Source organism: Nerophis lumbriciformis, linkage group LG01 (genome assembly GCF_033978685.3).
Source record: "Nerophis lumbriciformis linkage group LG01, RoL_Nlum_v2.1, whole genome shotgun sequence".
In the NCBI taxonomy this organism is placed as follows: domain Eukaryota; kingdom Metazoa; phylum Chordata; class Actinopteri; order Syngnathiformes; family Syngnathidae; genus Nerophis; species Nerophis lumbriciformis.
In genome coordinates this window covers 57,445,001-57,465,830 of record NC_084548.2, presented here as the reverse complement: position 1 = coordinate 57,465,830, position 20,830 = coordinate 57,445,001, and the positions used below count along the sequence as shown (strand labels likewise).

Here is a 20,830-nt window from a genome sequence, read left to right as displayed (position 1 = left end):
TCAACAGCAACAAAGCAAGTATGCCTGGTAGAAAACGCTCCAACGTAAAGTAAGGCTCCATTCTTCCGAAATGCGCTAGCTTGATATTAATTTACATTGGATTTGCCATAGACAGGCTACTATTAGCATTAGCGATTTTACATGGCGATTTCAACACCTCCAAATTTAGTAGTGAAAACTCTAGAAGTGTACTTTTACGTTATAAACACTTTGTAGAGCGCAACATAACTCGTTCAGTTTCAAAGAAAAAGCTACATCCTAGTTAGACAACATAACATAGCTAGCCTACAGAGTAGCACCATGTCTTGGAATGCAACTGCATTGCAAATGAGACTCAAATGTAATAAAACAAGATATAACAACTGAACTGACGTTGTAATCAGCTAATTTTTAAATGATACAATAAAAATGAAATAATATTATCAAACATTTAATATTTATTAACACACAAAAGTACCAGAAATTGGTACTGTATCAGTTAAAATGTGAATGCTAACCACCCGCATTGCCTTTCAACTCACACAAATGTTTTTGCAATTGTAGTTTCTGTATCCATCCATCCATCCATTTTCTACCGCTTATTCCCTTCGGGGTCGCTGGAGCTTATCTCAGCTACAATCGGGCGGAAGGCGGTGTACACACTGGACAAGTCGCCACCGCATCGCAGGGCCAACACAGATAGACAGACAACATTCACATTCACATTCACACACAAGGGCCAATTTAGTGTTGCCAATCAACCTATCCCCAGGTGCATGTCCTTGGAGGTGGGAGGCAGCCGGAGCACCCGGAGGCAACCCACGCAGTCACGGGGAGAACATGCAAACTCCACACAGAGAGATCCCGAGCCCGGGATTGAACTCAGGACTACTCAGGACCTTTGTATTGCGAGGCAGATGCACTAACCCCTCTTCCACCGTGCTGCCCTAGTTTCTGTATCTCAAAATGGAATTCAAACAAATTTGTTTCATGAAAAACATGTAAACAGAGAGACATTTGAGTTATTGTTTGTAATCTATTAAAGTCAAAATTACACATTGTTGTTTAAATATATTTATTTGTTTGCACACACGATGCAACAGGCTGACAAATAAACGTGCGTCGTTACACAAGGTTTTATTTTCCGTACTGTGGACTACTTACAACGTAAAAGCCAGACAGTGACGCTCTCGGGAACATCGTTAAACTCTCCTACAAAAAAAATGTTGAATGAACTTGGTACATTAAACATGTGGATGTAAAAAATTGTGAGTCAAATAACGCCCGGTCGAGGATAAATAAGTGCATATAAGTCATGCAGTCCACTAAAAGGTTGTGAAAAAAAATGTTTCTCTCGGTGCTGACATGCTGCAAATCATTAGCATTAGCTTGCTCTCGTCACATTTAGCACGACGAACGTGCTACAATTTTTTAAAATTTTTTTTTTAGTAAAAGCTCATCTTTAAGCATGAAACTGCACATACTTGTTCACATGATACAACGCCATCACTCTTATTTATATTGCTTGATGCACAGCTACAAATATCGTATAATAATTCAATCCCAAATTTAAAGATTGGAAGGGCTATTGCTACTGAATGTTTCACCTCCTAAAATACAATTAAGTTCATAATCGACGGATCGGATGTTTTTTAATTTACACAGGCCACGTAAAAAAACAAGAACCTAAAAATATTAAATCTGACAAAATGTGTTGGAATTTGTGTCCCTTTAAGTTCAGTGTGTGTACGATCATTCCCCAAAGTCATCTTGGTTGCTTTGCTTAAAACTTCTTTCCAAAATTGGCTGCACAATTAAACTGAATTTTAAGGATTTTTAAATGAGAGTGATATTAACATTGAAAAAGTAGGCTCGGGTGCATATCAAATCAAGCACTTTCACAGTCAGCAGCGCCATGAAAGCAACAGTAGCTTGACGTACTCCCCGTTAAAATCCATGTGCCTATGACCAGGACCGCCCAAGGCCAAATCAGGGCCCTAAACATAACTTTATTTAGAGTACCCTCCCTGCTATTATAAAAAAAAAGTAGACATCTGAAACTATTTTTAATCTAACTTGAATTCAATTTGATGCATGTTTTGTACTAAAACTAGTTCATGGAGAATAAAATGTTCTATAATGCATGTTTTAAGTGCAAATTAATACATTTAACATAATGTTAAACATGTTCATGGCACACGCCCGACCAGGATTTGAACATTGTGCGCCACGGGAGACAATGAGCAAGTTTGGGGGATTTGCCATTGTATTCTCATCAGTGACGGAGCAGGAAGGGTCCAGGATCCTGTCATGTGCTTATTTATGCAAAACGTGCAGCCTGGTGGTAGGGCTGGGCGATAAAACAATATCAATATAAATCACGATAGACATGTAATAGATCACCAAAAAAGTTTTTTTTTCTTCTTTGTGGGAAGAAAGCGGAAGTATGGAAGCAAGGTTGGCATCACGCTCAAAGGCACTCGCTCTCCCTGATCACTGATCAGTGGGAGTGATATGCTAACAGTCACTCAGGTGACAGTATCAACTATTAAGTTTGGTTGATTCTTTGCATGGAGTGAGACGAGTAAGTCAAAATGAAGAAATTGTGGATAAAAGAGGAAAAGTCACCTGGACAGGTTTTTGGATTTTTCCAAAGGGACCGTAGTCAGACCAATGTGGTCTGTAAATTATGCAAAGCAAGAGCGCTAATACCACACCATCTTAGCCACGCCCACCCTTTAGAGCACAGCTGTAACTTCCTGCCACTAAACCTGCAGAAAATAGTTCTTCTCAGGTTTCTCTATGTTTACATTTTATGAAGCATTTCTTACATATTCCTATTTTGTTTACATTGTTTGAGTGTTTTCCATGCTTGTGTTGACATTTCCTTTCTGCCTTGATAGCTGAGAGGATTATAATCAGAAGAAGTTAAATTCCAAATAAAATATATTTTTCTTCTGGTCCTTATTTTCCATAGGTAATTAAAAATATCAGTACAATTCGATATTGACAGGTATAAAACACTTTTTTGTCCTATCGCCCAGCCCTAATGTGATGATACAAAGACAAAATGTTAAAACTAATAATAAATAAAAAAGCTAAGATTTGTCTTTAAAATAAAGTATGGATGTTTATAGATTGCAAGGTAATGGCTGATAATTAATGGTTAATGATTAATAATCTTATTTTTAATTTGTGCTTTCCTGATTGTTGGCAAACAGGATTGTGCCAGAATGACCTTTCAACGATGGCAGGCAGCAATCCCACCCAAAGATGCTCCAGTAATCGACCATTTTGCGGGTAGGTCTGCCTCCAACACATATTTTGGAAGGAACAGGACTTCTATAGAGGCCACTGATATCAGTGAAATTTTGGGGAATGATCGTTTGGTTTCAGTTCAAGAAATTTGCTGACCTTTGTAGGATTGAACATTTGTACGGGTTCTGTTTTTTTGTGTCACCGTGTATGTTGGATTCGTCTAACTTTATTCTTTCTGACTTGCGGTTCTGAGTGAAATATTCTGTTGAACCTTGGGACCTTAATAAAAAAATATTTGTAGAAATGTGTTCTGGAGAAGTTCAGACCTGCTAGTCCACTTGAAGTCCAAGCATGTGTGTTTCTGGTGGTGTCTTCAGGGGGATCCTAAAGACGTGGCCTGATGGACCATGTCTGGACGGGCACACGGACTTCTCGTGACACAACAGGCACCTTCGGGATTCCCCCGCTCCTCAATGGGGTAAGAACTGTTTCTACTCATGTAATCAAATTGCATCAAACTCTGCAGTCTTTGCCTTTCTTGGGCTTTCTTGGCTCGGTTGGCAATATACCGCACTCTGCTTTGGCTCCTGGAGGAAGTCCTCCTGACTAGGCGCTCGTCCACAGACTCCTCAGGACCGTTTCCAGGTGCAAAGTCACTGGGGTTGAGAGGCTCCACATCGGTCAGCTTTCGTAGCTGCTCTATCAGGTCACGGCTTGGGTTGGCTTGGGGAAGCCGCTCCCTGACCGGTCTAAGGATGAAGCTACGGCTGATGCTGCGGTACTTGCTGTCAAAGTTGCAAGAAATATCATCCGACGTCAGATCCCCGAGACTTTTGGAAATGGACGCCGGCATTCTGCCTGGAGATGCGGACGACGGCCTGCCGGCTGATGACTGCTTGAGGCCTTCCATGAAGAGCCGGTTCCAGGTGTGCCTTCTTTGACCGAGTCTGTCGGTCAGGTCCATGGCAGACGGCAGGCGGTTGGGCTTCAACTCGCTCTGTCGAAGATTAGGGTTGGATTTGCTCCTACTGACTTGCAGGCTGTCAAAGGAAACGAGTGCGGAATGATGGCAGCTGGCACAGTTCGGGTCGCAGGTGACGCTGGTCAGACTCTTTCTGGCCAGGTTGCTGTGGGACATGTCAATGACTGTGTCGCTGGAAGAAATGCTCGAGGAGGACGACGTGCTGTCCCGATGGCTGACCGGTTCAAGCTTGGTCCAAAGGCAGTCGTTGGTTGTAGCATCGGTGAAGACTTCTGGAACTGTTGCGTTGCCCTCGAAGGCTGCAGCGACGCGAACGTGACCCTCGCTCTTTGTTCTTCTTATGAGTGTGTGTGGTGACAGAGTGCCGACTGCTCTCTGGGCCTTGGCTGCTTGTGGTGCAAAGACTCTAAGACTTTCAGGAGGCAAAGCCGCAGCTGACGTTTCCGGTCTCTGGTTTGTGTCTGTCAGAGTTTTAAGGTTTTCCATTTTGCTGTGCTGGAAGGTCGACTTAGCACTACTGAGCGTTTTGATGTTTTGTTCAGCGGGAGACTTGACAGAGAAAGACATTGTTTCAGTGCAACGATCCAGTTTTTTGTGGTCACTGGCTGTACTCGGACTATCCGGCAATGATTTAGATTGAACTGGCAACTGGGATTCAGCATTCACTGGAGAGGACCAAGACCGCAGGAATTGTGAGGGTTGGTGTGAAGAAAGTCTGTCCTCTGGAACAGCGACAGAGCAGATGTGTGTGTCCTTAGAACCCCCAGAGTGATTTAGTGCAGGGAATGGAAGCGGGACAGTTGGACTCAGTGCTGTGGAAAGAAAAATAATAACGAACGTCATTAATGCCTTGAGTTGTATCTAACTAAACTTGTATACATAAGTAATTATGTGGATACGTTTTTCATGTTTCTACGTTCTGCGAGGGGGAAAAAAATCCCATTGTGCTTGAAAACGTCAAACCTTATCAGCCACCTGAGACGCCGGCCTGGGTACAACGGTGTTTTGAAAGGCTACGTAGACGCTAAAGAAGTTGCCTCAAAGCCAGCTGCAAAGCTTGTTCTTATTCTTATCGCCGTGGTGTTTGAGGAGTGCAAAACGTTGGAGAGTTTGCCAGAGACGACTCGACATCATCATGGACGTGACGGCGCTGGAAGATTTACCATCGTTGAAGATACACAACAAAACTACTTTGTGAAATCCACCTTTGTGCACTAACTACACCTAAATGTACATTTCACAAATATATATAAATAATTAGGGGTGGGTATCTTTGAGCACGTAATGATTTGACACGATTCCGATCCCGAGGGTGACAATTCGATTCAGAATCGATTCACTGTTCAACATGATTCTTGATTAAAACTGATTCTCGCAATGTATTTGGTATAATAGGATAGGATAATGATAATATAACTTTTTCTAAACAGGTTACAGGTTAGAAAAGTTGCTTCTGGTTACATGGACATTGCTTAATAACGCATTTTTAAAAATGTATTTTATATTTTGTATTTTATGTACACAGTACATATATGCATATACATATCCTGTATATATACATAAAGACTGTTTACATATATACTGTAGATATGTATATCTACAATTTAGAACTGCATTACTTTACCCAGTATACTTAATTATAGTAAATTCCGGACTATAAGCCACAACTATTTTCCTCTGCTTTGGCCCATGCGGCCAATTTATGGATTTTTTCTTCGCTGACTGCCATAATGCAAATAGCTTTCAGAAAACACATGCAAAGACAACGGAATGGTGCGTTATTGTTTGTGCTATGGCACCATCGTTTGGTCGAGTTCACTTACTGCAGGTGCAGCTGCCTACAAAGTGCGTGTGACTTCAGGGAACAACCTTTGTTTTGCTGTACCAGAATATGACGAAGCCTATGCAGTACTTGGCGTCACTGCAACAACGGTGGGGGGACGAGGAAAGGCCGGTGTGTTGTTTCCATTAATGTTAAGCAGAGGTATTGTTATAACAATTTTATTGACAAATTTTACTATATATAGTCACAGTGGAGAGTGGGGTGGCGCAAAATATTTTCTTCTTCCTAGGAAGGGGGCGTAACAGAAAATATTTGAGAAGCACTGGCCTAATCCATTCCAAGATTTAGCCGTTAGTGAAGAAAAATCTATAGACTGGTCGCACCTTTGTATAAGCCGCAGGGTCCGGATTGTCTACAATCAGAGAAGCTACCTTTGAAAGCGGTGAGGACTCTACAACTTTTTGAGTAGGAAATCCGACTATTTTGGAAACTTACGATTAGGAACTCGGAAATTCCGACTCCCCAGAATCGACCAAACTGATTTGATCTGTAGATCCTTAGCGACGTCCTTTCTGGGCCTATTGCTCCATTTAGTTTTCACATGGTTCTTTCGTACTTTTTTCACTTTATTGTCTTCAAAGCTATGTTGAATGCAAAACCGTGAACGTTGGACAGGTGCAAACCATGCAGGTTGATGGAGAGAGTGGTGGGTGAAGTGAAGGTGCACAGAATATTCAGCAGGTTTACCTGAATCTGGTCATCCCCTCAATTCTGCACTAGGAACAGAGAGAGAGCGTGCAAAGGGAAAAACAGGAGAAAAAAAAAGGAGTTCAGCAAAAACTGGACAGAGAAGGAGATTGAGGGTTTGGGGGAACAGCTATCAAGAGAAGAAAACATCTATTAAAGATTATGAAAAGACTTCCTGTCATGAAAAGATTTTGCAGAAAAGAGTTGAAAACAAAACACTTCCAGTCATCGGTTGAATCGCGCATTCCACTGAAACCTTGACACGGCTCACTATGCTTCTAAAAAATAATTTCCTCGAATAAACGCGGCATACTTTAACCAGGCTGTCCGTCGCCATCTGGAGTCAATCAACTCCTCACATAGCAATAATTGCACTAAGCTATAATTCACATTTATGTTCTTCTGTCAACTGTTGATGAGCAAAGCGATTGATTTGGACATTTTCCCAGCAACAAGTTATTCCAAAATAATAATAATATTCATGTTTAGTGTGTCAAGAGATGTACAATCATCATGGTGATTTGTCATTATTAAGGCACGGTAGAATATACAATATGATTACGTGAATATTGCAATAAGCACAGTTCACAGTTATATGTAGATCAGGGGTGTCCAAAGTGCGGCCCATAGCTAACTTTTTAACAGCCAGTGGCATAATCATCAGCGTTCTAATAGTAGCATGCAAGTTTTTTTTGCTAGTTTTGTAGGTATACACCTCATCGTCAAATATTTGGTCACCTGACCAATAATATCTGTTAGCATGCTAATGTTAGTATGTTAGCTTTGTTTTTAAAGCAAATTTTGTAGGTATACGCCTCAGTCATATTTTGGTACTTGATTAATGCTAATGTTAGCAGGCTAGCATTTAAAAAAAAAAAATTACACATCTCAGTAATAGACATGTTCCGAGATTGTAATTTAACATGCTAACATTAGCATGCTGGCATTTCTAGCTAACATAGCAGGTATCTCAGTGTCATATATTTTGGTATTTCATTCATGTTAACTGTAAGCACGCTAGTTTTGTAAGTATACACTTCAGTCATATTTTGGAACACTATGCATGCTGACGTTAGCAGGTTTAGAATTTCAAACTAATTTTTTTGGGTACCTACCTCAGAATAATATATTTTGATACTTGACGCATGTTACGGTTAACATTTCAACATGCTAACATTAGCATGCTAGCTTTTTTATTTGTTTTGCTAATTTAGCAAGTATTGTATACACTTCAGCGTCAAATGTTTGGTTAATGGACGAATAATATCTGTTAGCCTGCTAACGTTAGTATGCTAGTTTGTTTTTGTTGTTTTTTTAAACAAATTTTTTAGGTATACACCTTAGTCATATTTTTGTAGTGATGCATGCTAATGTTAGAAGGAGATTTTGTAGGTATATGCCTCATATTTAGATACTTGATCAATGTTAATATTAGCAGGTTAGCATTTCAAACAAATTACACATCTCAGATTAATAGACATTTCAAAATACTAACATTAGCATGCTAGCTTTTTTTGGGCTAATTTAGCAACATATACACCTCAGTGTCATATTTTGGTATTTTACTAATGCTAGATTTTTTTTTTGCTAATTTTGCAAGTATTGTATACCCCTCAGCATCAAATAATTGGTTACTGGACGAGTAATATCTGTGAGCATGCTAATGTTAGTATGCTAGATATTTTTTTTAAAGCTAATTTTGTAGGTACGTGCTTCAGTCATATTTAGGTACTTGATTAATGCTAATATTAGCAGGCTAGCATTTCAAACAAATTACACATCTCAGAGTAATAGACACATGTTACATGTAGCAGTTTAACACGCTTACATTAGCATGCTAGCATTTTTTAGCTAATTTAGCAGGTATCTCAGTGTCATATATTTTGATATTTCAATTATGCTAACTGCAAGCATGCTAGTTTTGTAAGTATACACTTCAGTCATATTTTGGAACATGATGCATGCTAACGTTAGCAGACTAGCATTTCAAACTAATGTTTTCAGGTACCTACCTCAGAATAATATATTTTGATATTTGGCGCATGTTACAAGTTAACATTTCAACATGCTAGCTTTTTTTCTGCTGATTTAGCAACATATATACCTCAGTGTCATACATTTTTGGTATTTTACTAATTCTAGCTTTTTTGCTAATTTTGCAAGTATTGTATACACCTCAGCGTCAAATATTTGGCTACTGGACTAATAATAATTGTTAGCATGCTAGCTTTTTTTTCTTAACTAACTTTACAGGTATACGCTGTAAGTCATATTTTGGTACTTGATGCATGCTAATGTTAGGAGGCTAGCATTTTAAACAAATTACACATCCTGGAGTAGAGTACTTGACAAAAGTTACAGTTCGCAAATTAGCATGCTAAAATTAGTATGCTAGCATTTTTAGCTAATTTAGCAGGTGTACACCTCAGTGTCACATATTTTGGTATTTCACTTATGCTAACTATAAGCATGTAATTGTTAGTATGCTATTTTTTTCTTTTGCTAGTTTTATAAGTGTTTTATAAGTCACTTGATGCATGCTAACATTAGCAGGCTAGCATTTCAAACACATTTTTTAGGTACTTACCTCAGAGTAATATATTTTGATACTTGACACATGTTACAGTTAGCATCAACATGCTAACATAAGCCTGCTAGCTTTTTTTTTAAACTAATTTAGCAATATCTACACCTCAATGTCACATTTTGGTTATTTTATTAATGCTAACTGTAAGCAAATGCATGTTTATTAATAGAGCTTAATATATACACAAGGCAATTCGAAGTGATTTACAGAAAATTAAAAGAAAGCAAAAATAAAAATAATCATACTTCAAGTTAAAACCATAGGTTTGCAAGAAAGCCATTGTTAGCATAGTACTGTTTGCATGTTCGCTTTTTTTTTTTTTTTAGCTAATTTTGCTCACATTGTTTTGTTACTTGATGCTATCTGGCCAGCATGCTGTTAGCATTTCAGTTCAGCTATTGAAATTGCATTTTCCATAGAACGATATATACATAAGTGATTTACAGAAAATTACAAGAAAGCAAAAATAAAAATAATCATAATTCATATAGTTAGCTATAGCTGGGCTATAGCTATAGTTAGCATGTTAGCATAGTACTGTTTGCATGCTAGCTTTTTTTTTTAGCTCATTTTGCTCTTACTTTTTGGTTACTCGATGCTATCTGGCCAGCGTGCTAACTGTTAGCATTTCAGTTCGGCTTTGACTCGTTAACATTATCACAACATTTCTAAGAAAATTGGATTTGAAGGTGAAAACTACCAAAAGGGCCCTCGCATCCTCTGGTTTTGTCAGTCTGTGGCCCTCAGTGGAACACGTTTGGCCACCTCTGATTTAGGTGGTTAAACTCCAAAAGGACTGTATTAATACAATAAACTGTCAAAGCCATACTAGGCAAACTATATTCCACACTTACCAGTTGTTTCATCTGTCGGGCCAACAGGAAGTACGAGGTTGCGTATTTTGGGCAAAGAAAAGCACATTTTGTTAATTAGTTAAATTAGTTAAAGTACCAATGATTGTCACCCACACACTAGGTGTGGTGAAATGTGTCCTCTACATTTGAGCCATCCCCTTGTTTACCTCCTGGGAGGTGAGGGGAGCAGTGGGCAGCAGCGGTGCCGCGCCCGGGAATCATTTTTGGTGATTTAACCCCCAATTAACCCTTGATGCTGAGTGCCAAGCAGGGAGGTAATGGGTCCCATTTTTATAGTCTTTGGTATGACCCGGCTGGGGTTTGAACTCACAACCTACCAATATCAGGGCGGACACTCTATAACCACTAGGCCAAACCCCGGCATTTTGAATCAAACATTTGTAGAAAGAATACGACTCGAGCAGTGGTTCTTAACCTGGGTTCGATCGAACCCTAGGGGTTCGGTGAGTCGAGCTCAGGGGTTCGGCGGAGGTCAAGACACACCCGACTCATCGTGTAAATAAAAACTTCTCCCTATCGGCGTATTACGGATACGGCAACAGCAGAAGTCAGACTGATTTGCAGGTGTGTAATTTGTTGTGAGTTTATGCACTGTGTTGGTTTTGTTGTTTGAACAAGGTGATGTTCATGCACGGTTCATTTTGTGCAACAGTAAAAAAACATGGTAAAACTTTAGTATGGGGAACATATTCACCATTAATTAGTTGCTTATTAACAGGCCTTATTATAACCCTAACCCTCTAACCCTGGCCCTTACTCTCTAACCCTAACCTAAACTACAATAAGTCTTTGTTACTTAGAATATAAATAATGATAAATGGGTTGTACTTGTATAGCGCTTTTCTACCTTCAAGGTACTCAAAGCGCTTTGACAGTATTTCCACATTTACCCATTCACACACACATTCACACACTGATGGAGGGAGCTGCCATGCAAGGCGCTAACCAGCACCCATCAGGAGCAAGGGTGAAGTGTCTTGCTCAGGACACAACGGACATGACGAGGTTGGTACTAGGTGGGGATTGAACCAGGGACCCTCGGGTCGCGCACGGCCATTCTTCCACTGCGCCACGCCGTCCCTATATGTTACCATAGTAGCCAAAACACTCTAAATTAAGTCTTTGTTACTTAGAATATATTCCCCATATTAAAGTGTTACCAAAAACATATAACTTTGTCTTGAATTTGAAAGAAAAAAAATATATATATATTTTTCACTAAAGAAGGGTTCGGAAACTGGTGGGATTTGGTACCTCCAACAAGGTTAAGAACCACTGGACTAGAGATACCTATTGGTGTTGTAGGGAGAGCTACAGACGTGGATACAATTGTTGGTCCCTTCTGTGGAAGAAAGAGGTCACTGAAATAACTTTAAACTGAAAAAAGCAGGTGTGTCTAAGAAGACAATTTAGATTTTTGAACATGGGAGGTGTGTTGGGAAGGTGACACCCCCTGCACACCATGCCACCAAGTCCGCCAGGGAATTGGACCCGGAGCTCGCTGTCAGGGTGTGGCTTTGACCCCCTTTAGTATCGGTAACGATCGCAATGGTTCACCTACACCGGAAACCTGGTCATGACGCTTACTTCCTCCAGGGCAGTGTTTCTGAACCATAGCGAGCGCACCCTGGAGGGACGCCAAACAATTATCTGTATCTCAGCTGTGGTCTGTATGTTGCAATACACCTTTCCACTACTTGTGGCAGTAATGATAATCTCAAACAGAAGAAGTCCGTAGCTAAAATCATAAAGAAGTTTCTTAAGCGCAAAAATTATGACTAGAATGGTGAAGCTGTATTTTTATTTGCAATTTAATGTTATTGACTGTTTATTCAAGAAACTTTTGTCTTATTATGATATATTATTCATTTAGTAAGAATATATTAATGTTACCACTGTGTTGATTGATTGATTGATTGATTGATTGATTGAAACTTTTATTAGTAGATTGCACAGTACAGTACATATTCGGTACAATTGACCACTAAATGGTAACACTCGAATACGTTTTTCAACTTGTTTAAGTCGGGGTCCACGTTAATCAATTCATGGTAGAATTTGGTGTATTTGTCATCAGTGCCTTCTTCTGCAGTATATTTGATTATTTTTGATTACTTTTTACTTTAATCATGTTAAACTGTAAGTAGGTTGGATATAGTTATTAAAATATGATTAAAATCAATAGTACGATTTCTAGTTCAGTCTTAATATTTGAGCGGGCCTCAGGCCCCGAGGTCAAAAATGTTAAGATCCCCTTTTTCCACTGAGGGGCCGCAGTGTATATATATATATATATATATGTACATACATACATACACAATAATAATAAAAATATATATTTATAAAGATATATACATATATATCAAATAATTATCGTATTCATTTAAATTTGTTTGGATTCACTTTTTTTTTAACACACATTTTTAGATGAATTTCTGATCTGTCTGTCGATAAAACATTTTATTTGTTTTGCCCTTTTTGTAAGAGAAAACCATTTTTACGGCAAAAAGAAAACAAATATGCAATATTTTCCACCCAAAAATTGTTAAAGTGGAATATTTGATGTGACGTAATCGGACCCTTAAATAGTTCAATAATTCACAACATTGAATTTGAGTCATTATTATTTGTTGAGCAGTGACGGTTAAAAAAAAATCCCACTCAAATTCTCAGGGATCCAAAACACCGCTCATAAAAGTGTTAAAAACAAGTCATACCTTATTATTTTTTTACTTTCAACCCAAAAATCTCTAGATCCGCTTGCTTCAGATCTATCTGTTGATTATAATAAAAAAAAATTTTTTAATTTGTTTTATGCCTTTTTTGTCATCTAAACATTTTTTGTCCAAAACTATTTTAATAATTGGATACTTAAATAGGTCAATAATTCATAACAACACTGATTTTGATTCATTATTATTTTTTGAGCAGTAACTGTTAAAAAGAAAATCCCACTAAAATTATCAGGGATCCAAAAGTGTTAAAAACAACTTTCAACCCATACATCTCTAGATCAGCTTCAGATCTGTCTATCGATCACAAGTTTAATAAAAAAGTTCATGTTTTTATTTTATTAGTTTTTTTTGCCATTTTAGTCAAAACTTTGTTTTTTATGGCAAACACACAAAATATGCATTATTTTCTCCAAAAATATTTCAAAGTGTAATATTTGATCCAAAACACCTCTCATAAAAGTCGTACATTATTTTTTTACTTTCAACCCAAAAATCTGTTGATTATAATTTTAAAAAAATGTTCACATTTTTATTTTATTTGTTTTATGTCTTTTTTGTCATATAAAACATTTTTCAAAATTTTCTCCAAAAATATTTCAAAATGTAATATTTGATGTGAAGTAATTGGAGCCTTAAATAGGTCAATAATTAATATCAAAATTTGATTTTGATTAATTATTATTTTTGGAGCAATGACAGTTTTAAAGAAAAAACAGCCTACATGGCATCTTTGTGTTATTCGAGTCAACATTGCTGCTTTTTATTGTTACATTTCATCTGTTTGCTCTTTTATTTCACCTTTTTAAGGTTGTTTTTCTAATAGTATTTTCAGAATGTGCCAAAGTTAGCTGCGGGCCGCAATTTGGACACCTGTGGTCTAGAGAGCTGATTGTTTACAAGTTTGATCGTTATTCAGTGTTCAGATTTGAAGGCAACCACAGTAAGGTCGATCAGAGGACCTCAAACTATCAAAAAAATAACCTGGAGGAGGTGAGGTTGTGTTTTCTAGGAGACAATGAGTGTCTTTAATCTGCGGTGTGCAATACAATCTGAAGACTTTGTGCTGTGCAATAAAATCTGAAGACTATCTCAGCATTCTGGAGCACAATGTGTTGTCTTTAAGAAAACATTCCAAAAGGGGCCATGAGGAAACAATGGACTGATCCAATGGAAAGAGCTGAGAATGCAGTCAAGAAAAGACATCCATCAAACACGAGACACTTGGAGCACCTCAAACTTGCTGTATCATCACTTTTGTCAGTTTCCACTCATTTTTGTGGGTTTTCAATTTTTAACATTAGGGTACCAACAATTTCAACCATGTGACGATAAAACACCTTATTCTCATAACAACTGCTTAATATTAGGGTTGTCCCGATCGGTTATTGAAATCAGTCTGATATCAGCAAAAAAAATACATCGGCTTGCATCTGACAATGTGCGATACAAGCAGTCCTGCAGCGGGTTTACTTGTGTGCGATAAAAGCAATCATGCAGTGTGTTTATTTATGTGCAATATCATGTGCGATACAAGCAATCTTGCAGCGTGTTTACTTGTGTGTGATATCATGTGCGATAAAAGCAGTCCTGCAGTATGTTTAATTGTGTGCAATATCATGTGCAATACAAACAGTCCTGCAGCATGTTTACTTGTGTGTGATAGCATGTGCGATACAAGTAGTACTGCAGCGTGTTTATTTGTGTGTGGTATCATGTGCGATACAAGCAGTCCTGCAGCCGGTTTACTTGTGTGTGATATAATGTGCGATACAAACAGTCCTGCAGCGTGTTTACTTGTGTGTGATATCATGTGCGATACAAGCATTCCTGCAACGTGTTTACTAGAGTGTGATATCATGAGCAATACAAGCGGTCCTGCAGTGTTGTTACTTAAAACTGGACAGCCAGTTACCATCTAAATGTCCTCCAATAAAGACAATTTCTTTATTTTAGCCAAGTAATTTACAAATGGTAAACATGCTAGGCTATAGGCTACTAGTATCTAGCAGCTAGACAACAACGCAGCATAAAATACCTGCAAATTTCTAGATACACAAATTTCGGTTGTCTTATTAAATAAAATTGATAACATGCTGCATGGACAGACAACTTCACTAGTTTTGAGTATTTATTTCCTAAAAATATATTCTTTTTATCTTATATTTTGTCAGCTTTATTTTTGCATACTAATTAATCATTTAACAATATTTTTGTGTAAAACAGCACATTCGTCAATATAAACAAGTATCAAATAATTACAAAGTCCCAAGTCTTGTGACCGCTAGGTGTCTCCACTAAAACAGCCACTCCACTTCGACTTAAAGACAGCATAAGTCCATACCAGGCGGTTGACAATTAATAGGTAAGTGTTTTTCATACCTACCGTTGTCCTCTGTTTGACCGATTTCACCTGATCAAACCTTCTCTAACATTCCACACTACTAAACTATACAAGTATGTATGATTCCTGCTGATATCAGACCAATATTGGTATCAACCAACATTGGTTGTATTGGAAGTAAAAATCGGGACACCCTTGCTTATTTAGGGACATTAATTTGATTGGAATGCTAACAATTTTAGGGACACCAGAATGCCGGGGTATGTGGCGTCTATGAGTAGATATTAGGTTTGGAGCCCAAGTTCTAAGATCAACTAACACTTTTAGGGACACACAGGATGCTGGGGTGTGTGGTGTCTATGACTAGATATTAGGGTTGGGGGCGAAGTTCTAGAATTAACTAACACTTTTAAGGACACACAGAATACTGGAGTGTGTGGCGTCTAAGAGTAGATATTAGGGTTGGGGGACAAGTTCTACAATCAACTAACTACTTTTATGTCTTGTGGGCATCTTACCGGCAAAGAACAGGGGAGACTTTTGACGTAACTCCTGCAGTTTTTGGGCGAACAGGGCATTCATCTCCCGCTGAAGAGTGCCTGCCGCTCTCTTGCGGCCGTCAAGGACAGACGTCAGCGGCAACATCGGCGGCGAGTCAAAGCTGCTCAGACTGCCGAAGCTGTCGCAGCTGCTGCTGTCGTCGCTTAGTGAGAAACCGGGGTTGACCTCGGTCAGAAAGGCCGGGCCGCAGACAGTGCCGTACCTGGGTACCGTTGCCTGGTACCAACGGGGGTTGGTCCTGCCATCTGGCGTGCGGCTCTGCGCGGGTGAGACCGTGTTGGGGAGGCGTCGACGCGGAATGTTGCACGACAGGGCGTTCCTCTGGGAGGCATCAGGCAACGCTTGGATGTGCTGGGCAGCGAGGCTTTGCCTGGCTTCGGATCTGGGAAAGGGCTTCGGTCGAAGCAACGCCTGGGACGAGTACTGGAATTGGGCCTGGGAGTGAGGAAGCGACTGGGATTGTGTCCGAGAGGCTTTCGGCTGACGACGAGCCGCGGGTTCTGACTGAACTCGATTATTTATTTCCGGTTCCTGCCCTTCCTCAACGCAACCCTTTCTTTCCGCCTCTGGACTTTCCTTGGAGCCGACCACGCAGGTGATACAGTTGGAAGACATGCCCACCCTGCCCGAACTGTTCAGCGTGACACGGGCGAAAACCCCCGGCTTAATGTCCGGATCGGGACAACGTGGCCGCCTGGCCCGTTTCAGAGGCTCGGTCGTAGGCCGTCGAGGAGCAAAATGAGGGCTCTTACCTTTGCTTTCGGTGTGCAAAGTCCCGTTGGTGTCAGGGTGTTCCCACGGACCCTTGGCTTGGTGGGATGCCAGTGACTCGCCGTTGCGGAATTGCGGTGGTGTGGGCTGGTGAGAGGAGGAAGCAGAGGCCTTGTCCTCGGACCCTCTGTCCTCACCGGTGCCCTCCGAGCTACAGTCTTTGGTGTTGACGGCGACCTCGGGGAGGCCCTTCTTGACTTTGGGCTGGCCTTTGGTGGGCGCGCTGGCGGTGCGCCGCAGGAGGTGGGCGCCAAACGGCTGCTTACGGCTGTGCTGTGCAGCAGCATGGCTGTCCAGGGAAGCTTGCTTTGGGTTTCTGTGGAAGAACCCTTTGATACCGCTGACTGCCCTGGCCTGGTGGAGACAAAACAGACATCACGGTCAAACACGCCACGCCTCGTCAGTTCAAAGGGGAAATGACACACGGGTTTGGTGGGGCCGACATGCTTAAGGAAGAACTAAAAACCAAAAACAACCACATGTACAGTCGTCCCTCGCCATACCAAGCTTTAAATATAGCGGTTTAACTACATCAAAAAAATATTTTTTTAAAGGAGCCGTGTGTAATAATTTCATGTCAAGTCATCATTAAATGGCCCTGATATGTCAAAAGGCATTAATAAATCATGTTATTTTCGAATACCTTTATAACTGATAACAGTAGTTCAGCCGAGATATGCTAATTTCAAAATTAGATTTACAGCCTCAAAATCTTGTTATTGTTTTCATTTCGATGCCCACCGTTTGACCAATTACAAAGTCTGTGAGTGTGTCACATCCAGGTTGCCAGTTACGCACCGCCCTCTTCGTCTGGCTACTGCTACTAGTAAAGTTACTAATCATGTCAGACCTTAGTAAATCTAAAAGGAGTCGTTACGATTCTAAACTTATTCATGACAAAGCTAGGAACAAAACGAGGATTTCCATCGGGGATGCCTGTGAAAGATGGAGATGATTGAAGGCGGAGAAGATTTTTTCATCTGACGCCAAACTTGTTAATTTCCTCCTTGATAGGTAAGTCAGGCATTTACGTTTTCTTATTGCTTGTAATAAATGGAAATGGTCATTTCGTAAGTAAGCTATATTGTCCAATACAGTCTATGATCTTGTCTAACAAAGCTAGTAAGTTCACGCTTACCATGCTAACCCGGTCAATGACACATCGACATAGAGGCTAACGGGGGAAATATATGCCTGTTCGCCTGTATGTCGATGTGTATTCCAACTGACAGGTTTTATTTGTCGAAAATATATTTGGCCCTATGCGGATATAGGTAGTGTCAGTGCATATTTCGTTCTTAATATGCTGATACGCTTAGGAAATGGGTTCCAACATTAGCACGGCTGTCATGGCAATGTGAAACGTATAGAGACAGCCAAATCACACGATAAAATAATTCCTCATTCGTGTAGCCTATAGGCATACCTTGGTAAAATGTCTCCTCTTTAGTTTTGGGCGTACATTAGACTGCTAAGCATGCGCTACTCATTTTCACCAGTATATCCATTGCTAGCGTTGGTTGTAGTTTGTTTTAGTCTTTGTTTTCTGATAGTACTGACAATAACCATATGATTGCCATTGGTTGTGATATTGTATGCAGGCATGACGTACTTCTTCCTGAAAATAGCCTAATTTCTGTGTAAAATGTGTTGGTTAGAGATTTGTAATTGGCAAAACACTTGTCTATTCTATTTTTATTTCCATCCTTACTTTTTCCATCCTTACTCTTTCCATCATTGTAACTGAGCTACTGTGTTGAACAATTTCCCTTGTGGATCATTAAAGTTTGTCTAAGTCTAAGTCTAAGTCTATTCAGCTATTATGGTTGCAGCACCTCTACCCCTAGTAAGAGGCAGTGGAAGTTTGAAGTTCCTTGGAGTAGCCTAGTCCATCGAGCTGAATTCGGCTGTGTATCTGGCAACTTCAGTCAGGGAGAGAGGGAGAGGACTACAGAATTTTGACCGTGATTGCAGTACCATTTCTGGCCACATTATTACATGTGGCTCCTTTAAGCATATTCCACATATTTGTGGCTTAAATGAGGTCTTGTTGATGGATTACAGTGCTTATTTTCTATTATTTTGTTGTGGCGATCGATAATCAACAAGCCATACTTTCGTTTCCGGGTCAACAATGACAAGAACGAAAGTTATCTTCAATTTTTCAACTTTTTGAGTCACTTCATCTTCAACTTCTGGCTCATCAATAGCACATCTCCACATTGGTGATAATGATATTGACGTACGCGAGAGATAGCAGGACTCGGCTGGACTTAATGCTAACAATGCTATGCAATCGGTAATGCCAGGTGAAGATGAACTCTGTTGATGCGCTTCATCCTCGACATCATCAACTCCACGTGACATTAAAGAGCCTTTGGTGACAACGCGAGGCATGTAATGCTAACAACACGGCTAATGGTCGTAGCTGCGACCATCAAGTTGACCGGGTTTTTACAGAACGACTTACGCCCCTGCTTTCAACATATGGAAGCCCAGTTCTGACTTAGTGTAGACACCCAGGATGTGATGAAGTATTTTCACATAGTGGCCGGGTGACTGCCATAGCAATGACGCTTGGAGGATCCTTCGGGCTACCAGTGAGTACTGTAATCTACAGTACTGTAATCTACAGTATTCAGTAGTGTTTTGCTTGATCAGACGTTTTACTGCCGTGTTACAGACACCATTTTGAATCAACTAAGGTTTGTAAATAAACATTTACAAAATATTTTATGTGGAAATAACTCAATTCACAACATATACATCTGCGGTTTATAGTATGGTTGACTAATATATGGAAAAACTATCTTTTTTCCTAAAATTTAGTGGGTGTGGCTTATATACTGGTGCGCTCTATAGTCCAGAAAATACTGTATATAGCTGTTATTTAATGTTTAGGGGGCTCTGATTGTGTAAAACCATGTATTCAGAAAATAGCTATGAAAATATTTGATTTATTAATAATAATCCTACTTTGCGGAAATGTGTTTACCACAGTCAGGCCTGGAACCAATTAGCCGCGATAAACCAGGGACGACTGTACACACAAACTGTCCTGTAATACACACGAATAACGTTGATAATCTGTCAGTTATGTTCCATGCTTCAACACATTAAAATGATCAAGTTCATGAGTTAGCTACTAGCGGTTAGCTGCAGCATCAAAACAACATGAGCATAATAGCAGAAGTTGTCATCGACTTCTGCTGGAAAACATGAGTTATACGTTCAATTTATGTAAAAAAACAAACATTTAATTGTCATCACATTTACTGTGATATTAGTGGTAATAGTGAGTGACAGGACAATGTGATGATTGTGAGGGTCATGTTCTCAAACAATGTCCAACATTAATGAACCATTCCAAGCCAAACCAAATGGAGGCATGAACTGACCTAATTTTCTGTGAATTCTGATGAACATCATGAGAGAAGTAGATCCAAGTAGTCTGAATGTTGACATTGAGGTGATAGTAGGCAGTGCAGACGAAAAGACAACAGTAAAGACACCAAGTGGGGGAAGTGGTCTACTGTATGTGGAAGACTCCACATGATGACTAAGTCCATTTTCCCCCCCTAAAATAACCCAATCAGGGAGATCGCCAGAAGAGGAGGAACAAGTAGTCAAATGACGCTTAAAAAGAATAAAGGATAGGTACAGTATATTTTATATTTGAAGCGATACTGTACCAATTCCAGGTACCTGGGAATTGTTATATTTTGTATACGAAACTTCTGTCTCATTCATTTCAGTTTGTCCGAAATGTTCACTGACGGCTATAATGCAAATAGTTGAAAAACAACAAAAAACAAACAAGCATAGACATTGATAAGGTGTTATTGTTTGAGCCATGGCGCCATCTTTTGTACGAGTTCTCTCACTGCAGGTGCTGCAGTGTCCATTCATTGTGTGCTTTCAATCCGGAAGTACAAGTGTCATTTTGTCTCGTAGCTGTCCATAGCATTGCTACTCGTATATATTCTTCATTCATCACTACAGGCAACGTTTGTAAGTTTTACAATACAACTAAAACTGTTTATACTTACTAAACCGTCCCATGTGTGATGTCTGCAGCAGTGTTTTCATGCATATTTGTGCGTGCTATCGTACTGTAATCAAGTGAGCGTCGTTAGCATTAGCAAATATGCTAACACTTTTAAGAGTGTCTATGTAAGTATTATTAACTTTTAATAGCATTCTTTTTGTAC

The 20,830-nt window shown here is 39.6% G+C and overlaps 1 protein-coding gene across 6 annotated transcripts in view; it reads right to left on the bottom strand.

The window, feature by feature from the left end:
• Positions 1–1,037: 1,037 nt before the first annotated feature.
• plch2a (phospholipase C, eta 2a) overlaps positions 1,038–20,830 on the bottom strand; it is a 147,167-nt gene continuing 127,374 nt past the window's right edge. For 5 of the 6 annotated variants that reach the window (XM_072914091.1, XM_072914094.1, XM_072914093.1 and 2 more), the window contains 2 exons: positions 16,601–16,973; positions 1,038–5,031 (listed from right to left, as the gene is read on the bottom strand). In XM_072914091.1, coding sequence (XP_072770192.1) covers positions 3,611–5,031; positions 16,601–16,973 — 1,794 coding nt within the window. In that variant the 3' untranslated portion in view covers positions 1,038–3,610. Of the gene's footprint in view, positions 5,032–10,190; positions 10,203–16,600; positions 16,974–20,830 lie in introns of all 6 variants that reach the window. The other variant, XM_061987951.1, reaches the window with a different exon arrangement.